The following is a 21,372-nucleotide window of genomic DNA, read 5'->3' as shown; positions in this document are numbered from 1 at the left end:
TCTAATTTCTTGAGTTCCTTATATATTCTGGATATCAGTCCTCTGTCAGATGTGGGGTTGATGAAGACCTTTTCCCATTCTGTAGGCTGTCGCTTTGCCTTGTTGACCGTATCCTTTGCTCTACAAAAGCTTCTCAGTTTCAAGAGGTCCTACTGATTGATTGTTTCTCTCAGTGTCTGTGCTACTGGTGTTATATTTAGGAAGTGATCATGTACTCACTCATAGGAGGATACTAGATGTGGAACAAGGATGACTGGACTGCTACTCACATCACCAGGGAGGCTACCTGGAAAACAGGAAAGACACGGGGATCGCCCAATGACGGAGAAATGGAAGAGATCTACATGAACAGCCTGGACATGAGTGGGGGTAATGAAGGGCGAGGGTTGAGGGAAAGAGAGCTTGGGGGAGCAGGAGGTCCCAGCTGGATCAGCAACAGAGAGGGAGAACAAGGAATAGGAGACCATGGTAAATGAAGACCACATGAGAATAGGAAGAAGCAAAGTGCTAGAGAGGCCCACAGAAATCCACAAAGATACCCCCACAATAGACTGCTGGCAATGGTCGAGAGACAGCCCGAACTGACCTACTCTGGTGATGGGATGGCCAAACACCCTAATTGTCGTGCTAGAAACCCCATCCAAAAGACTGAGGGATCTGGATGCAGAGATCCATGGCTAGGCCCTGGGTGGAGCTCTGGGAGTCCAATTAGCGAGAAAGAGGAGGGTTTATATGAGCGAGAATTGTTGAGACCACGGTTGGATAAAGCACAGGGACAAATAGCCAAACAAATGGAAACACATGAACTATGAACCAATGGCTGAGGGGTCCCCAACTGGATCAGGCCCTCTGAATGGGTGAGACAGTTGATTGGCTTGATCTGTTTGGGAGGCATCCAGGCAGTGGGACCGGGTCCTGTGCTCATTGCATTAGTTGGCTGTTTGAAACCTGGGGCCTATGCAGGGTCGCTTGGCTCGGCCTGGGAGGAGGGGACTGGACCTGCCTGGACTGAGTCTACCAGATTGATCTCAGTCCTCAGGGGAGGCTTTGCCCTGGAGGAGGTGGGAATGGGGGGGGGTGGGTGGGCTGGGGGAAGATGAGGGGGGCAGGAGGGGGGAGAACAAGAGAATCCGTGGCTGATATGTAGAACTGAATTGTATTGCAAAATAAAAAAAAAAAAATGTTCTATTTTGAATCAGTGATTTACAAGTACATTTTTATGCCAATGCAATGATGATTTTACTACTATAGCTCTGTGACATAGCTTGAAATCTGGTATAGTAAGTAGTCCTTCCAGATTATTTCTTCTTGCCTGGAAGTGCTCTGACTATCCTGAGTCTTTTGTGCTTCCCTATGTGTTTTAGTTTTGTTTTGTTTCTTCCCCGTTGAGAAAGAATGGAATGGAGATTATGATTGAGTTTGCATTGAATCTCTAAGTGCTTTTGGTAGAATGGCCATTTTCACAATATTAATTCTACCAATCCATGAGCATAATGAGGTTTTTCCTCCTTCTAGTACCTTCCTCAATCTTCTTCAGAGATTTAAATTTTTCATGCAGATGTCTTTTAGCTCCCTGGTTAGGTTTAGTCCTAGTTTTCAGATGTTATTGTGAATTGGAATGCTTTCACATGTCTTTCTCAGCATGCTTGATATTGGTATTCAGAAAGGCCCTTGCTTTTTGTATGTTGATTTTGTATCCCGATACTTTGAGGAAATTCTTGGTTATCTGGAGAAGATTTCTGGTAGAACTTTGTGATTTCATGTCTAAAATCGTCTTCAAGTAGGAAAAACTGACTTCTGCTCTTTGTTACACTAAGCCATTTGATTACACACAAAAAAGAAAAATCAAACTATAAGAGTTAGTAACACACCAATTGTCTTATAAAATTGTTTTATTTTAGTCTACATAAACTTATTTCTCAGGAATGCTAACACAGTGAATTCCTTACAGGGATATAATTTGGGATAAAGATAATTAATAAAACAAGTGTTTCTCTATTGTACAGAGGTATGATGTAAAACTTATATGCTATATTATTAAAAGTTGATAATTAGATTGTCATCTGCTAAAGCAACTCTCCTACTTAAGCCTATGTGATAGAGGGAACGCAGCTAAGAGATGTCCTCATCACTGCTTCAGAGCAGCAGGGACATCTAGTTTCCACCACACAGAGCCACCAAGATTTTTTCATAGTCTCCTTTGGTTTCATCCTGTTGGTTAAAAAAGAAAGTATAATTGTTATGATGCAAAATCATAACGAAGACAAGGTATTTTAGTTGTAGTAGAAGCATGTAGTTTTAGAGTCAGCAACAAAGTAAGTCATACTTTATTTACAGTGTGTGATATAGCTGTGTAAAGAAAAGGCTAAATTAAACGTTCTGCAGAGGAGAATAAACAGCTTTGAAGAATCAGAAGAAAGTCAAGTCTAGAGGCTGGAGAGATGGCTCAATGGTTAAGAACACTGGCCGCTCTTCCAGAGGTCCTGATTCAATTCCCAGCAACCACATGGTGGTTCACAACGATCTATAGTGGGATATGATGCTCTCTTCTGTCATGAAGGCAAACATGCAGATAGAGCACTCATACATAAAAAATAAATAAATGTTTTTTTAAAAAAGTCAATTCTGAACAAATTATTTATTAGAACAAGTACTTCTAAGCATTAATATATCATATAATTAATTGAAGTATTATATAAGCTGATACCCTACATAAGGAAATATCTGAATCACTCAATAGGAGTGAAAATTATGGGCCTGTAATTTTCTCATTTGTTCTTCACATATTTTAATTGTCAAATACAAATTATGTGAATTTAAATAATTATCTTTCAATAGGATTAGCCCCCTTAACTTCTTGTTATGTGTTATTTTTCCAACACTCTAATAATATGACCTGAACATGTATTTTAAACATTTTACAGAGGAAACATATTTAGTAACAAGTAAAACACTAGAAATTAATTTTAGTACTACATTTTTAATCCTTCAGTTTTAACTACAAAATAAATATGTATCAATACTTCTAAGAACTCTGAAATATTCCAGGACTGTTTATTCACAAAGACTGAATATTTCTCTGTGCTTCAAAAGTACACTTAGTTCTTTGATAGACTAGATTTAATTATGTGAAGCTTAATTTATTTATGAATCATTAACCCTAAGAAGCAGAATTAATCTTATATATGCAATGTACAGCTATAGTACATCACATCAGCTCTGCTCTTGGAAATTGTTGCATAAAGAACTTTCCTTTGCAGAGGTCCTCTTACTGAAAATCACAACATACCAGGATGGCTTGGCAAAGAGAGATTCCATACTTCTTCTGGTAAAATACTTTGATTTCATTCATGTCAATTTCAGAACGGGAGACCATAATCCTGATCAATGCCTTATGGCGAGTTCCAGCTCCCTGTGTAGACAGACCATGGTTTCATTACATGCAGAAAATCTGTCACTGAAGACTGGATTTTAAAAGGAGGCCCATTTATCACTCTACACATGCAGCATGGAAAAAAAATCAGCCCTCTATGTTCTTCTCTTTTCCCTCTCCTCCCACTGCTTGTCTTTCTCTATAACACACACACACACACACACACACACACACACGGAGCGGAGACAGTGACAGAGAGAGTAGGGTAAAGAGAGAGAACAGTGGTAATGAAAGAAGAGAATGGGAGTTATATTAGCAGAAGGTGTAAAGGGTTTCTAGAGCTTTCTAACGGGCTTTCCACCACCCAATCTTTGCTGTATCTGAACTATCCAATAATAACCAAGTGTTGTCTGTTTGTTTTTTTTTTTTTTCCTGAAATCATAAATCTAACCTATCCATTATAAATATCTCAGTGGTCTCCCATTTCTCTTATAGTGTCCTGCATAATTCCATAGCCATTCGGCTGTCAAGCCAATCATACCTACTGTCTTGAAAGGATCGATTCTGCTTTCAATTCCAAGTGTATGCTGCTTTCTTCTCTTCTTCCTTCATTCTCACCCACTTATACCTCACTCTTACTTAAACCTCAGGTTTTTAAATTTTTATTGTATTTTATTATTTGTTTGCTATACTATCTCTGTGTGTGCCCTCCTGGGCATGTTTATAGACACACATGGCACAGTGTCCATGAGGACATCAGAGAAAAACTTTCAGGAGTTGGTTCTCTCCTTCAACCATGTGCGTCCCAGGGATTAGATTCAGGTCATGAGGATTGATGGTAAGTGCTTTAATCTGCTGAGTCATTTCATTGGCCCAAATTTAAGGTTTTAAAGTAGATCAGGAAAAGCTATACTGACTTCTGAAGTTTTGGGCTTAATGCTCTTTTTTCATACCAGACATCATCATTACTTATCTGAATATCACACAGAAAACAGTGGGCAGAGGGACAGAAAGGGGGTTAATTAATATTCAGCTAGACCTATTGGGCCTGTCTTGATTGACAAGCGCTGGGAACATGTCTATCTTTTCACAGAAGCTTCTCAATATTATTTAAATCATTAGCTCTTTTCATCACTCTCTCTTTCTCTTAAGGCTTCGTTCTGTGTGGGTTACAAAGGAAAGATCACCTCATAACCATTGTCTTGAGATCTCAAAATGTAAGTACTGGGGCAATCTCCTGTATGGCAACCTCCTTGCAGGAAAATAAAGTAAAAGTGAAACCTCAAATACATCCCAATACCACCTTCTACTTCTCTAACCATGGAATAACATTTTAAAAGACCACTATTAGTCTGTGGCATGAAAGACAGCATAATTAGGAAGACAAAAGCATAAAGCTCACAACCTCAGTTGAAGTGGGTTATTAAAGTAGCACACTAAAAGGGGGAATGCACCACCCTTTTTCTGGTGATTCAGGTTTTAAGCAAATTATAAATCACCTATAAACTTTTTTTGCTAGTTCACCTTATAATCACATTTACATATACCTTTTTAAAATGCACCAAATTCAAAGAGTTTATTCTAATACATGCTTCCCCTCAAATTGAATAAAATGTAATTTTCTTTAAAGATATGTATTGTGATTTTCAAGCACCATTAGGTTCTCTGCTTTTCTTTCTACAGATAATTTCTCCTCTAAGTAAAACCTATAAGTAGAACAGTACCTTCATGGCTTCGTAAAGTTTCTCAGCAAAGAAAGCTGGGGTGCTGGTGGCACATTTCACTGTAAGAGATGCATATTTCAGTAGAAGTAGTCATCACAAAATAAAGATATATATTAAATAAATAAGAAATAACTCTGCAAAGAGTTCTAGCCCTCCTGTCTAATGTGGGATATTTGGTTTATTAGAAGAGAGAATTACTTTCTAAATGGTGGTTATCAGCATTCTTTCCCTTGTCAATATTCAGTAGTGACTCTACCCAATATATTATCTATCCTCTCTGTGGGTATGGAGAAACAAATGTAAGGAGAAGGCACATAAAAACCTGATTCATGTTGTATACAAACACTTGTCAAAGCAGCACAGCAGCAGATTAAGTATAAAGCAGCTGCCCAAATGAAATACTAGCACGTATTTGTAGGGTCCTTTCTTTATCTTGCTACTCAAAGTGGGATTTGTGGACAGCAAGACTGATATCCAACAGAGCTTCAAATTCAGAAGCCTGGCCTGCAGAAGCAGAATATATCCCTAGGAGACATGTAACAGGTTCATATTTTCACAGGTTAACCCAGACCTACTGGATTAGGTCATGCAGGACTTGCCCAAGATTGTACAAGTGGTTATGCTGTTCTCCATAAGCATCCACAGTGGCCTAGGTGGTATGGCCTGCTTGGTGCATTGCCTTATAAACAGGTGCTCAAAAATATATTCTGCATCTCCACATCTTGAAGAACATCTGTTGAATTAAAAAGGCCTTCCTATTTCTTCATCAGCCTTACATATTGCCTTAGTCTGAACATAGATACATAGATGTATCATATTTACAGGGGGTTTGTTTTATATTATTATATGTATTTTTGTATAGGGAAGCAGTGATATGCAGATGTATAAGTTGAGGTCAGAGCTTCGCCTGTGCAACTTTTACATACCAAGGGCTGTGAGGCACTTCTCGATGTCACCCTTCATTTCCAGATCCAGAACTTTGTTCATGTCATGGTCACTGTACTTCCTGTAATTCTGAAACACTGAAGAGGAAATTGAAGTTAAGATTTGTGCAAAGCAGCCTGTCTACTGGTATACTTGAGTAAAATTAGGGTAACCGACTCAAGGAGCTCCTCAGGTACACTGAACTTCAGTGACATTTTAAAGGCTATTTGCATGACTCCGCATACTGTGTAGACTTCATCTTCATATTGCAAGCACCAACCTTTATCAGAAGTGCCAGGTGATTAACCACTTTACTGCTTTCTACAGCAGTATTAATAGTTCATTCCTTTGTAATCTCAGCACAGCAAATTCACTTTGTTTATATAGGAACTTGTTATGTTGGTATACAGTAATGAACTTTGTGTTATCCTTACACTCTGCCTTCCCAGAGATTCAGAACTTAAGTCTTAATGCTGAATCTTTGGGAATTTGGGTTTTTTCTTTTGTTCTCTCTTATTTCTGGACCATCTACATATTCTTTCCTTCATTTAGACTCTAGAGTTGTTTTTGTTTCTTTTTTCTCTCATTAGTTATGTTTTATTTACATCTCTTGTCATAACTACTCCAAAACTTTGAAAGAATAGAAATAGTGAAAATAAATGATATTACGCACTCCAAAGTTACAGAGTATGTTCCCATTAGTGTGAACGGCAGCAGTTCAAGGCTGACAAACAGGCACACAACAGTAAGCAGTAAATATCACTGCATCCATTTGATATGGAAAGACCTCTTTCTTTCCTTCCTCTCACTTGTCCTAGATAAGGAACATCTGATCTTGCATAAACACATTCCATAAAAACTAATTTCTTGTTACCTCTGCGAAGATGACTAAAGCTTCTAGCTGTCATAATTGTAATGAACACATTCGCATCAGTCCCCTTTCTCCTTTCTCCAGCTTCATACAAAGCCTGTCAAGAAATGAATAAGTAAACATGTGCCCATGTGTGGAAATGACAAGCACGCAAACATGCATGTTTAACTATGGTTATATAAGCAATTATGGTGTACTTAATACAATCAGAGTAGGCATCACTGGGGTAAGCCCTTCTTGAAAATGAGGACAGTATCTCTCAAGGAGCTTTGTAAATATGACAAACAGAGAATATGGGATATCTGTTTGCTGAATCAATTGCTTTAAAATTATTCTGTAGATAAAAACAACTCAAGGGACTCATTAAAACAGATTCCCTTTTTCTACTTTTTATTGCTCAAATAAATTATTGGCAAATAATATCAATAAATCAAAACTTAACTAATGCCTAGGCCTTGTATTTTCCCCATGTATACACACATTTATTAGCTCCTGAAGGAAATGCCATTTTGATGCTATGATTTCTGTACACAAATTTCGACTCTGAAATTTGAAAGCTGTATAATCTTAGGAAATAATTTAAAAGCAATTATTACTCATTTGTGAATGAAAATAATAATCCCTGTCTTTTTGTTAAAAGTATGTTCTACTAACTATAAAATATTAATTTCTTTCTTCCTTTTGTTTCTTTGGATTTTTTTTTTTCCAGACAGAGTTTTCCTGTGTAGCATTGCTGTCCTGGAACTTGCTCTGTAGACCAGGCTAGCATTGAATTCGAAGCATTCACCTGCCTCTGCCTTCCAAGTGCTAGGATTAAAGGCATACACCACTCCACCCACCTTGAAATAATAATTTCTATGACAGTCCTTCATCAGACTAATCACGTAGTCTCTATAAATGTACATCGAGGGGCCCTAAGAGTCTAGAAATGGAAAGCATATTCACAAAGATAAGAGTAATTTTTAGTACAGGCAACTATGCATCATTATTGTTTTTGATCTGTTTGCACAATTTCTATTAAAACAGAATTGTAATGTGTTTCAGGATTTCACTTTACTCAGCAGTGATTTTTTTTCCCAGCTGGGCATCATGGTGAATGTCTCTAGTCCCAGCAATTGAGAGACTGAGAAAAAAAGATCTCAAATTGGTAGCAACTTATATTACCCAGCAAGGGGTTTGACTGGCATATAGTTATGTTCTTATATTACAGAGTCAAAACTTGGAGTGTTCTCAATCCAACAGTTCTTGGGAAAGACAGACAGAGTCTCATTGTTCTTTCAGTCATCTCTGGTTTTCTAAACAAGGAGAGATAAATTGGAAACATAAAGACTATTTTCCATTCCTGGGCTACAAGAATCTGTGTCAAATTAAATGAACATAAAAACAAAACAAAACACTGGATTCTCGCAGGACCTGAGATCTGCTTCCACATAGAGGGAGTAAGAAGGTAGAAAGATTTTCTTCATTGATATTGTCTCTCCCTTGCTTACCCTGGCGTCTGTATCAGCCAAATCTTGATTCACACTGAAATCCTCACAACGGTCACCCTGAAAAATGACCCAACATATTGAAAGATTGTCTATAGGATATAATCACAAGATACACTTAATTCTCTTAAAATCAGACATAACTTTTGAGGAAAAAAAACCAGTGAAAACAGTATCTATCATTTACAGCATTGTTACTCTGAGGAACATAAACAAGACAGAACAAAACAAGTTTGCATGACCTCACTTAGATGTGCTTCCTAAAACACCTGAACCCACAGATGCAGACTGTACATTGATGATGATCAGAGATTGTGGGGTGGGGATCAAAAGACTGGAGGATGCTGATGGAAAGGCACAGTCTCTAATAGACAAGGGGAGTACATTGTGGTATTACTACATAGTAAGATGAACATATTCAAAACGTAGTGGGTATTTTTAAATGACCAGAAGATAAACTTCAAATATCTCTCCTGAAAAGGTGGTAGGAAGTGAGATTATGAAGTTTTTTTTATATTGTTAGTTTTACATCATATATATCAAAATATCACATTATTCCCTCAAATGCATATAAGTATTATTCATCAATTAAGCGGTATTAATTTTAAAGTAAAGAGTCTCTTGTTCCTAGAAAATGCTTACAAATCTAAGGTTTTATTATTTATAATAGCAAAGACATTTCCAGAGCATTTAAGTTATACCTTGGCAAGAGAGAGCAAAGCCTTCCGAAAGTCTCCAGATGTATCTGAAGTGATGTCTTTGGCCAGATCTCTCTTTAGCTCTACAAGATGAGAAAATAATTTTTTAGTAAACTATGGAAAAATAATGATATTTGCATTAGCTTGTAGTTTACAAAGTGGAATGACTCCTGTAACATATTTCAAAATATTTTTATGGAAATGGAGAAACTAGAGCAGCTGCAATGTCAATCTATAAAATAATTTCCTATAGATCAATGGAATAAAACTGAATAATACCATGTATGAAAACTTAGTCATAAATATTTGCTAACAAAAATTAATTGTTTAAACATACTGTACCAAATCATTTTGAAATATGTGAAAATTTAATCACTAGAATGAATAGAACAGTATTTAAAAGGAAAAAATAGTACTTGCTTAACAGTGGCTATTTATTTACCTTAAAATTATAAATATTCAATATATAATATGGTCAATGGCATATGTGTTACATTTATTTAAAACTCATGTCTACAGTTATCGAATTGGCTATAAAATATAGTGCTTTCATAGGAAAAATAACTGAATTTATAGTAAATTTATAGTGAAGTAAAAACAACACCTTAAGCTATTTCTGGACCATATCTTCAGGATCATAGGGAAATGTGGATGTCTACCTTTGTAAAGAACATTTTATCAAACACATTAAAAATTATGTCTCTTGAATTATTATTACTGAGAAATGGATCTAAGACAAGTATTGGTTCTGGAGTAAGAATTAGAGAAAATGTAGTTGAAAACTGCCGCACTTTGACTCAGGTGCTCAACTGAGAACAGCGTGCAATGAGTCAGACACAAAGATTCTGCATGAGGTCACATAGTAGTTTAACAAAACAAAGAAGTCAACAGCTCAAAGGAATTAGAATATCACCAGAGATGTGCAGCCGTTCCCTGTGCAGTGAGGACTGAGTCATTTGACTGAAGGCCTCACTGTACAATGAGCCATTGATAAGTCTTTCATGTCAAGTATTTGTCTAAGCACAGAGAAAGAGGAATCATTTATGTTCTCAATGGTAAAGTTAAGGTTCCCAACAAAAGATCAGAAAGATGAATGAAAAGTGTTCTGATCAGAAATATTCATTCTTATTATTTAGTCTTTTCAAAATAAAAGGTATAGGTTAGTTCAGAACAATAGAAATGTTTTTAGAAAGCTATTTAAATCCAATGTTCTGAATTCCTGAATTCAATTCTCTTTGAAACAGTTTGTGCTCATGATCTCCACAAGACATTTTTCATTAAGGTGCAAGTTGCAGATGGGTTGGGAAATGTATTTTCTTACTGGCATCTCATCCTGCCTTTCAGAGATATGTACCAACCAGGAAGGAAACATTTTAAAACTTAGGCTTTCTAAATCACACACAGTTACCACCCATAGCTGATTTTCAGAAAGTATTTCTATGTGGTTTCCTGTCCGTCTAGGGACTCAGATGCTGGCCTGACCTTCTCTGTAGACTCTGTTAATTTCTCTGATTTCTTTGTTATTTCTTGACACCAAAATCTCAATGAGAGTGTCTTCATCTGTTCCAAGTCCCTGAATTTAAAGAAAAGAAAATACGTTTACATTTTTTCATTCAAGATAATCAACTTGATTTGTCCAAACAAAGTGTGCTGTAATTTGTCATTTAGTCAATTTTGTCCATATTTTTAAAAAATGTATTGTTTCAAAACAAAGTAGTTTATGTTCAGTATTTGGGGTGAAGATTTTAAAATGTAGCTATTTGATTTATGAATTTAAATTGCATGAAGAATGTCAGTTCCAATATTTAATTTTTCATGTATCCAATGATTGATTTATTAAATTATTAGCTTGTTCAATCACTGAATTTGGACTGATTGACAGTCCTGCACTAGATAATGAAGGCACAGCCATAGTAACATGCAGATTTATCTTGCACATTGTTTTGAGGAAAAGAATTTTTCTTTAAAAAGTTCATTTAGGAACTGGTGAGACAGCTCAGCAGTTAAAAGCATTTGTTCATGCAGAAGACCCAGATTCGATTCCTATCATCCCCATAGTGACTCACAACCATCCATAGCTCCAATCCTAGAGGATCCAATGCCCTCTTCTGACCTCTGAGAGTACCAGGCCCAGAGGGGACATGCATACATACACTCAAGCCAAACACTCATACAAATAAAACAAATCTTTAAAACTGTTGGGGAACAGGGGAGGACAATCATTTACCTTCATGGAAGCACGGAGTTCATCTGCATCAAACTGGGCTGGAGTCTTGAGCAGAGCCAAAACAACCTCCTCCAGGTGGCCTGTAAGTGCCTTTCTCAAAGTTTCATCCAGGGGCTGGAAAAACAAAGGGATCAGAGTGACTTCCTAACCGTCATGAACCCAGTGACAGTTCTCACTTCAGTCATCCTTTATAGTTCTTTCCTTCCATGCTGAAAACAAGCTGGATATTTAGGATGTCTTCTCAATATTTTAATCTAGAGAAATTAGATGAAATTTACTGCATCCAATACAAACTTCCTCCAGGACCATGTTCTCAGAGTTTCTTACAGGAACGGAGTCATAAAGCTCAAAACACAAAGCTGTTACATGCTTTTCATTGGTCTAATAAACACTATAGTTAAAAAATTGCTACCCTCCAGTTTTCTTATTGCACCCATTTAAAAATAAGCTATCCACACTTGCCGTGAGAAGTATAAAGTTCACTTCCAACACAGAGTTGTGTAAAATACTTAATTTCTTCATAAAGCAGCTCATTTTTAGTTTTAGCGAAAACAACAACAACAAAAATACACTTCAGTCAGAACAAATTCTTTGTACCCCCACAGTAATTTTGATGTGTATTTTGCTTAAGTTGACGGATTGCACACAGAACATCACCTCTGGAAAACTTTACAGCAAGATGGCCAGTGTGTGAGCTGAGTAAATTTGCTAAAAGTGGTCCTATTGCAACAAAGGAGACAAATACTGTGATTCCTGTTTTGGAAGTGATGAGTTAACTGTGTGTAAAGCAGAAAGAGATAGAACTGTGCTTCAGAATCACATTGGAACATAAATGTGAGCACACTAAACATCTGAGTTCATCATTCTCCTCACCTTTCCAGTCTCCTGCAAATATGCTGCCTTGATCTGCTGGCGCTGAGCATTGGTTCTCTTGGTAAGAATGTCAATGATAGTTGCTTCATCCACACCTGGAAAGAAAGAATCTGAGGCTTTAACATCAATTTTCTTAGTCATCAGTAATTGCCATGAAATGATTCACTATCAAGGCACATCATAATAAAGTTGAGAAACAGAACGGTATTAGCCTAGAAAATGAATGCCACGGCCCCGTAACAAGCTGAAAAATGTAATGTGACGTTGTGGAGGAGCCCAAAACAGCTTGACCTTGCAGCTACCATGACAGGCTTAGAAGCCCAGACACAGCTTTTGGCAGGCAACATGTGGATCTTAGAAAAGCCATAAGCCAGCCCCACCCAGGGAGGCCTGCATCTGAGGGGAAATACCTGACATTCCAAACATTCCCTATACGCCTAGACAAATGTCAGCCAATCAGAGTCCTGAACCCTGGAAATCCTCTCACCCCAACCTCTGCTATGATAAAAACACCATCCTGCCTAGGCTCAGGGCTCTCTGCTCTCACTGCTGCGTCAGACAGAGAGTCCAAGCTCCAACCTTGAAAACAAAGGCTCTTTGCTTTTATATACAGGATTTGTCTCCATGGTGGTCTTTTGGGGGTCCCCTCGATCTGGATATAACAACATCTCATTAATTTGAATGGAAAATGAAGAGCCAATTAATAGTTTCTGGACACTAGTACTCCAGATGTATGTTCAAACCCTAAATGTGATCACAGGTGCTGATTTAAGCATTGATTTCTGCTAGAAACAGACAGTAAGGACATCTATTATAGCAGCAGGAATTTCATCACTGACCAAAATTTCCTATGTACTGAAAGGAAGGACTGTTAGAATTCTGCCCTCACTCCAGCTATATGACTGCGAAGGCACAGTTCAGGAGTTAAGCAAAGGGTCTCACGTCATCCGTGTGCGCTGGTGACTACATGTGTGCAGTGTGGTCACCACTTCACCAGGAGTCCTTAGAAAGCCAGACACAGACCCCATCCTCTCTCTCTGCTCTGCTATCTCTCCCCCCACCCCACTATCTTTCCCTCTGCTCTCCACACATGCTACCCCACCCACTTCCTCCTAATAAAACTCTGAAACTAATACTGGGTTCTGTCATGACCATGACCTTTCCATGCCGTAACCAGTGCCACAACCTGCGCCGTTTACCATTCATTTCAAGGATACCTTCCTCTTTTGGAGGCAGAGACTGACTACACAGCACATGTAGGCCTCAAATGGCAACCGTCCTGCCTCAGAGTCTCTAGTATTGATATTATAGGTACAAGTCGTTACAGCTGACTAAAAACTTTATCTCCCCAGGAAAAGACTTCACATGACTCAGGTTTATTTCCCGATAACCATTCAAGTAGTTTCTATGAAATTTTCAAGAGGAGACACTTCTATGGATACACACTCACCTTTAACCATGATAGCTTTGTGCAAGGCAGCAACATCCGAGGATGGATTGAAGGAAGGATAGGGGCTCACTGCTGACCCAGGACCACCTTTGGATGATTTTACAGCTTGCTGTGTATGTGAGAGACATAAATTAGTCTCCATTCATTCATCTATCTTGGTGTCTGTTTTAACATGCTAACTGTGTCATAATATTTTGACTACTTACAACATATTCCTGTTCTTGACTGTCAATAAAACAGGCCTGCTTGAGGAATTCTGATACCATCGCCATTTTTAAAGAAGGATCTGGAAAGAAAATGGGTAGATGCTTTAATATAACAAACACAACACCCACAAATATTACCCTATGTACATGAGACACTGCCATAGACAGTATACTAGTTCTTACTATGATTATTCTTTGGAGCATAATAAAGTGTGAGGTGTAAATACTTTTTAAGACTGCTCTTACTGTTAAAAAGAAACCCACAACCTCTACTCAAAAAAATGGGGCTGTTTTCTTCATCTTTACAGCCCTACCCTCTAAGGAACAGAGGATTACAGCATGTAAGCATATGGTCTGAGGAGAGGAGTGGGGTGCCCTGTCTCAGATCTAAATTTACAAATCATCCAGCAGATGCTAAGCAAAGAGGGTACAAAAGCTTTGATATGACATCCTTTGCCTTGGAGGATCTAGAGCTGGTCTGTGCTCTCAGACTGAAAGGGAAAAGGCTAAGGAAACTTCTGAGGAAAGTGCCGATTCAGGTGAGGCTTTCCTGAAATGAGTTAAAGCAAATCTGACAGGAAGCTTCAGAGGGGAAAAAAAAAATAGAAGAAAGTCCATCATATTTGAGAAGCAAAGCAAAGTTCACTAGACAGAAATGTTGATAGAAATTGTAACAAGGAATTTAAACGTAGGTCCACCGCTAAGAGCAACGTCATTAGGTCTCTAAATGGAAAACAGTGTAATAACATTAGCATTTTAGATGAAACATCATTTCTGCATCATGGGAAGCATGCTAAAGGGTACAGAGAAAAGGGTGAGACCAGTTAGTAGTCATCCCAGCACCTGTGTGGGATTAATCAGGGCCTGTGCCAAAGGCAGGCCTAGAGAAAATATGTTTACTTTTATAAGGTAAAATAATTCGAACCATCTACTGGACTGGATCAACTCAGAACTCTGCATATTTCATTCTAAATAATATAGCTTCTTTATTTTCCCCATTGTTCTATGTAAAATTATTTGAGTAAATAACTATCGTCACGTTCTTCACATTTGAGTTGTTTGAATATTATTGTTGTAATGCCCCATAACAATCACTTAGGTGATGCTGCAATATGTATAACTTTTTGGCAACTATCTTAGAGGATGCCTCTTAAGTTGCCTGAATAGCTTGCAGCCTGGTAGTGTTTGAATTTAATAGAACAAAATCTTTTTCTCTTTTCTTTCTTTCTTTCTTTCTTTTTTTTTTTTTTTTTTTATTTTGAGACAGGGTTTCTCTGTGTAACAGTCCTGGCTGTCCTGGAATTCAATTTCTAGACCAGGCTGGCCTGGAACTCACTGAGATCCACCTGCCTCTGCCTTCTAAGTGCTGAGATCAAAGGTGTATGCCACCACCACTGGTGGAACAAAATCTTTTTAAAACTTGAAGTATGTAAACAATCTGTTTTCTCCACGTACACCAAATGTCATCAGTGATTCCTTTTGTCTAGTCCACATTTTTAGGAGCCAGTGTCCAGTGTCTACACTGATCTATCTCTGACACCCTTTGGAGATTTCATAGTGATCAATACCTTTGAGTGAGGCTGAAAATATAAGCTCTGGGACTTCATTTCATGGTATGTAGCCCTAAGACTTATGAAGAGTAAAACTCATAAACTGGTCCCTTTCTAACATGTCCAGACACAGTATTTCAGTCTGAATCTGCTAGAAGAATGACTAAGTCCCAAGTAACAAGATTAAATACCAGAGGAAAATCACTCAAAAGAGAAACAGGCCACACCTGATCACCACAGAGCTGGTTCAAATTAGTGTTCTGTCATTTGTATGAAGAATGTTGACCAATGTCCTGTATTCTCTCCCATAACCAACACATTTAAAGCTATTCCCTCAGGTAAAGTCAAGATATGCAATCATGCATGACATTGTATTTCCCACTAAAGTCAACTCTGGTGCAATTGCTGTTGCCACATGATATTTCACATTTTGACTGCCAAGTTGGCACAACTACAGCCTCATAGCCACTGGCAGTTTCAGCATTCAGACTTGCTATCTTGACACCACACCCAAGCCCCTAGAAAAATGGAGTCCTCAAAATGAGTGATCTGATCACTTGCTTTAAAAAAAAAAATCAGTAATTTCGTTGTTTTCAGTTAAGAGAGAGAAAAAATTCTTTAAACTAGAGGAGAATATAATATCAAAAGTGAATATGACAACTCAATACTGATCTTAGGAATTTCATGAAAGTACTGCGCTTTCACAGTTTCTTTGCTATTAATATGAACTGCATAGTGCACAGCTTTCTTTTTGAAAACTGAGAAAGTGTAATGTAATAATGATGATTATGTTAATTATATTGTGCAACCGAACAAGAAAGAGTAGGTTGAGTGATTTACTTGATAAGAGTGTCCCTAGAGAAGACAGTTTTGAACTTATATCTTTTGAGCATCTACATTCTAGCCTGATGTATATGATAACCCAGAAGGATGGTCCAGAAAAGCAAAGCATCCAGAACAGAATGGTCTTCATGAATGTCAACAAAAGAAATTGGATTCTAAAGTCAGCTTCTAGCTCTTGGAAAAGTTTAAAGATGCAAGGACTGTAAAAGGAAATTCATTTATTCACAGCCTGTTAAGTGCCAAAGATAATAACCCTCATTAACAGGATGACTTACATATAAAGCACTTCTCAAATACCACAGGAAGAATATCAGGCAGATTCACATTGGATCTATTTTGCCTGCCCAGCACTTAGATTCTTCATGGACAATTGAATTGGTTCAAAAAGATTTGTTTCTTCTATCTTATTTTGTTTTTACTATAATGTTGTTTCATCACAACATATATTTCAATTAATTAGCAATGAGTTCTCAATCCAAGTTAATCTCCAGGATTAAAATGTGCTCATTTGAAGATAACCCCCTTGGAAGTTGACACCATTTCACATTTTTTTTTCTACTTGACAATCTCTTTTGTGAATATTCTCCATCTATTAATTTCTACTTATATATAAAGTGAGAAACTTCTAAGGATTCGCCTTTTTCTATATTTATATGTATGTAGTCATCTTCATTTTTCTATCTTTCTGAGTGTCATGGAACGTGACTTCCAGAATCTGTGTGGAAAGCAGCTGAGTTTCCTGGTTTAACAACTCTTCCTGGTTTCAACATTATTTCTGTATTAATTGCAAAGCACAAAATGAAGAAAAAATTGTTGAGTAACTTATTAACACAAGACAGCTAGAGAAGACAGCTATGTGGCTTATGTCCCGATTACATGCTAGGGAACACCAGTTTCACAATGATTTTAGCAATCACTAGCCATTTCTTGACAAAATAACTTGGTCACCATCCTTATTATTCTTGCACATGTTGTCCTTTTCAGATAGACATCTTGCTAGTAGTGTCAGTATCATAATGTAAATACATGCTTCCTGGCTGCAAAATACTATATATTTCTTTAAATTAGTGAACAAAGAGATGAGAACAAGATCAACACTATTTTTAATATACTTGAGAATCAGATTCATTAAAGAGAATCCATGCAGACTCAGGTTTCACTGCAGCCTGAGGGTATTTATTTTTGCATGCTTTTATCTTATGTACAGTTGTTCTTTGAATATGTGTTTTGTAAGTCCTTCTCACAACTACCCACATGCAGAAGATAATTAGGCTGTTCAATGACCACATGATATGATAATTAGACTATATGATGATGTCACTTAAAAAAGCCATTTAATAAAAGGTAGCTCCTGGATATTTTGCTTTGGGCTTCTGAACAGGGTGTTTCTGTTGCCTGGAATGCTCTGACCTCATCCACACCACTATCTTTTGCCTGACTCACTGATATTTGATGAAGACTATGCATTGAGGATTCATGATGCCTTCTCTGGTACTCAGCATTACACTAAGGGACCTTCCAAAGCATCTTGTCTCTACCCATCCTATAACCTCATGCCATTATGCATTATCCCTTCATGTTGGCATCTGTACCTCCTGCAGTCTTCCCTGAAAGCAGAGCCCATTCATTGTGCATCACCAATACCTTATGAAGTACCCATCATTCTGCATATTCATAAGGATTATGAATTATTAGTAAATAAACAAATAATAATTACTGAATAAACAAACAGCTACACAAATTTAACCAACAAATTTGGCCCATGTCAATAGTATTTTAAATAGAAGAATCATGGTGTCATGGGTCTTAAGTTTCTTTAACTAAAAAATCTGACTTCACAAAAATGTGAAACTTAATTTATAAAATGAGGATGTTGAAATAAAGTTTCTAACATCCACTGGAGCTCTGAAGCACATAGCTTACATTTCACCTTCAATACAAATAGGAGAGAATTAGCCTAAAGGAAAGGGATATTAAGTAGTTCGAGTATTTGATCTTTCTGATAAATGTGTGCAAGTTTGAAGGAAAAAGACATATTTGACTTTTAGAATTGCTTATGGCTCATCATTAAAGACCAGTAAATTGTTTCGTTCTGACTTTAAATATGCAACAAATTAATAGGTCTAGAGAAAACTAAGACAGTCAGCCAGTCTGCTGATTTCAAGCTTATAAATCAACTATGCAGATGTTTTTGATATCCCAGCACTCAGAAGGCAGAGGCAGGAGGATCTCTGTGAGTTTAAGGCCAGCCTAGTCTACAGAGCTAGTTCCAGAACTGCCAGAGCTACACAAAGAAACCTTGTCTCAAGAGAGGAGAGAGGGCGGGAGGAAGGGAAAGTATTTAATAAGCATGTAAATTAAGCTGGTTCCATAAGGGTGTTGCTATAGTCTTGTCAGCATCAATCTCATATCAGGTATCTAAGCGTTGTGGGTGTGTTTCTGGGCCTCTGGTAACCACGTAACTTCTGCGGAAGAGGCCACTTCTGAATCAGGAAACCAGCATTTTTACCACATATGAATCAGCTGAAACAGGCCTTATCTGCAGCTAGCAGAATATATTCCTCACTCAGTATTAGGGGGCATTGATTTCTCAGGATTCACACAGTTGTAGGCCTCTATGGCAAGAAGAAGGACAATTTTCCTAATTGGCTCCCATAAAATTAGAAGTTAAGGCACTTCATTATGTTTTTAAAGTGGGCTAAGAAGAAAGTCCCGGAAGGAACATTTTTTTGTAATATGCCACGTTTGTCTTGCAAGTCTTTCCAACGATGTGTGACTTTAGATCTGCATTTTGTTTTTCTAGGGAGTTTATGTCCTTGGCATATGTGACCTCCAAGAAGCCACTAGGCAGGAGAGCTTCTGTGGACCCCTCTGGCAGTCAGTGGGATGATTGATCTGACATCACCCAGGAAAAATCTGCTTTCCCCTTAGGTTTTCAAATGAGCACCAGAAAAGCCTGTCTATGACACAGAGATTACAGGGAGGGAATGTGGCCACACCCTGTTTAAATGAAACGAGTAATAAGCGGACCATCTTAAGCTATGAGTAAACATAACATTCATTCAAAACGTTAATTAAAAAGGGCATGGAGACTACTCTGATGCTGGTATTCATTTAGTTTTATTAAAGAAAAATATTTTAGCTATAAAAGCCTTCTGTTTTGGAAAAATTCTTCACAGTATGCCACATCTGGTTTCTCTGGGTCCCCACCTTCATCCTGCCTCCCACTCAACGATGCACTCAACAAAACATAAAGCTCTGGAGACAACATTTTCTGAAGGGGAGGAAAGCAAAACCTCATTCTATGACTGCCAGACAGGAGCACACTTCCTTTCCTCTGACAATAAAGTAAACTTGCCAGAGTTTCAAAACTGCATTTCTTAGCTAAGAAAGGCAAAACTTTATGATTTTTAGTGTCTAAAAGATAAAACACAATGTAATTTTACAGCAAGAGTCATTAAACTATATCAAATGCAACGAGCCATAACTGTAGTAGAGTTCAGCAGCCACAACACTTCTCTATGAAGCCCCAGGCAAACCAAGCAAGGAGTGCTCACCCGATTTCATAGTTTCTAAACCAAGCAGAAATCTGTAAAACAAAAGCTTAGTCTTACCTTTTTATCTTCTTGTCTTCCCAGGAACTGAAGAGAGGCTCTGTTCGGACGGTTTCAGTCTGAAAGTGGAGGGCTGGACTTCTGATTTTATAGGGTATGAAGGGAGGCCACACCTAGCAACCAGAAGTTAGTAACTGGCTGTCTTTTGTTTGAAGAACTGGCTCAGCCCTGGTCAAAACGAAGGAGAAATGAGTCTTGCAAAACTCCTCCCGGAACCAGCTCAGTTACAGAACAGAAAAGGAAGGATGGATTTTCTCCCCCTCTTCCTTCTGTGGTTTTATTCCTCCCAGGAGTGGTGGAATGCATTGAGTTTCAACTCTGTTGAGCTCCCAGCCCTAGCCTAAGGAACGTACTGGAACTTCTTTCATACTAAGCACATTATAGAATTATAAGCACATTAACTACAAAACTAAAAGAGAAAAGTAAAGGGGTGGAGGTTTTGGGATTAATTTCATCCATAACACTTTCTACTATGTGACCTTGGGAATTTACTTTATTTCTCTGAACTTGTTACCATTTTTGCATGAAGAGTTAAATCACTAAGGCTATACTTATTCTCAAGAACTCATAGACAATTGAGATACAACTTATTTGTAGGTTTTGAAATAATGCTGTAATGAGTACTTTTTTATATTTCACCAGCAAGACTTTTTGTACTGGCATAAATAAGAAATAGGAAAGATCTAAAGCTCCAGATTGCTTCAACATTTTGAATAATAAATGCTAAAAATTTAATTATAATGACATTTAATTAAAATGTTGGTATTAGAAGAGAGCCTATTTTCTTAATTTTTGAATAGACTCAAGCTGCATAACTAGAGTATAAATAGAGGCCAGGTGTTGTACAAGAGTTGAGCAATAAGCAAAGACCTGGAACTGTGAATTGTAAAGATTAATGGATTAGTAACTACCACATGACAGGTGTCATAGGAAACTTCTTACCTGACATAAGGAGGGGAAATTTTTCCAGGAACCTCAATAGTGATTCATTTCATTCTTCACAAAACCTCACAAAAGAGTATCTGCTATTTCCTCTGAACTTTGCACAGGAAGGTTTTGCTTGCATTGTACTTTTATATTTTGTCCTTTTTTCTTCTTTTCCTCACAGGTCTTTCAGGTGATTATATATGTCATGTTTATAAAAGTCAGTGAATAGTTCCTGAGTGGTAGCTCATCACTAAAGTGTTTGCTATGCAAGCATGTACATGAGTTTGATTCCCAGAAGCTCAATCTAAAAACTTGGCATAATGGCATGATTATTATCCTACCAGTGGAGAGACAGAGACAGATCGATCCCCGAGGCTCTTTGATCAGCCAGTTCAGTGTAATTGGTGAATTCCAAACCAAGTGAAAGACCCTGTCTCAAAAAACCAACGGAGATGACACCTGAGGCTGAGGTTGATCTCTGACCTCCATAAGTTATGTATACACAACACAACGGACACACATACACACACACACACACACACACACACACACACACACACACACACACACACACACCAGTCAATCAGTAGACCAGAAATGGTGGC

At 37.7% G+C, this 21,372-nt stretch overlaps 1 protein-coding gene across 1 annotated transcript; it reads right to left on the bottom strand.

Moving 5' to 3' along the window:
- Positions 1-1,874: 1,874 nt before the first annotated feature.
- Positions 1,875-20,092, bottom strand: Anxa1 (annexin A1). The gene is made up of 13 exons (XM_052713232.1): positions 19,841-20,092; positions 13,834-13,913; positions 13,628-13,736; positions 12,178-12,272; positions 11,305-11,418; positions 10,560-10,650; positions 9,081-9,160; positions 8,383-8,439; positions 6,896-6,989; positions 6,024-6,119; positions 5,098-5,156; positions 3,290-3,412; positions 1,875-2,211 (listed from the first exon to the last, which is right to left on the bottom strand). Exons 2-13 carry the CDS (start codon positions 13,897-13,899, stop codon positions 2,155-2,157), a joined length of 1,041 nt encoding a protein of 346 aa, XP_052569192.1. The 5' UTR covers positions 13,900-13,913; positions 19,841-20,092; the 3' UTR covers positions 1,875-2,154.
- Positions 20,093-21,372: the final 1,280 nt, after the last annotated feature.

The sequence above is a fragment of the Peromyscus californicus genome, unplaced genomic scaffold (assembly GCF_007827085.1).
Source record: "Peromyscus californicus insignis strain IS unplaced genomic scaffold, ASM782708v3 Scaffold_4__1_contigs__length_199733344, whole genome shotgun sequence".
NCBI lineage: Eukaryota > Metazoa > Chordata > Mammalia > Rodentia > Cricetidae > Peromyscus > Peromyscus californicus.
This window is presented reverse-complemented; position numbering and strand designations above follow the sequence as displayed.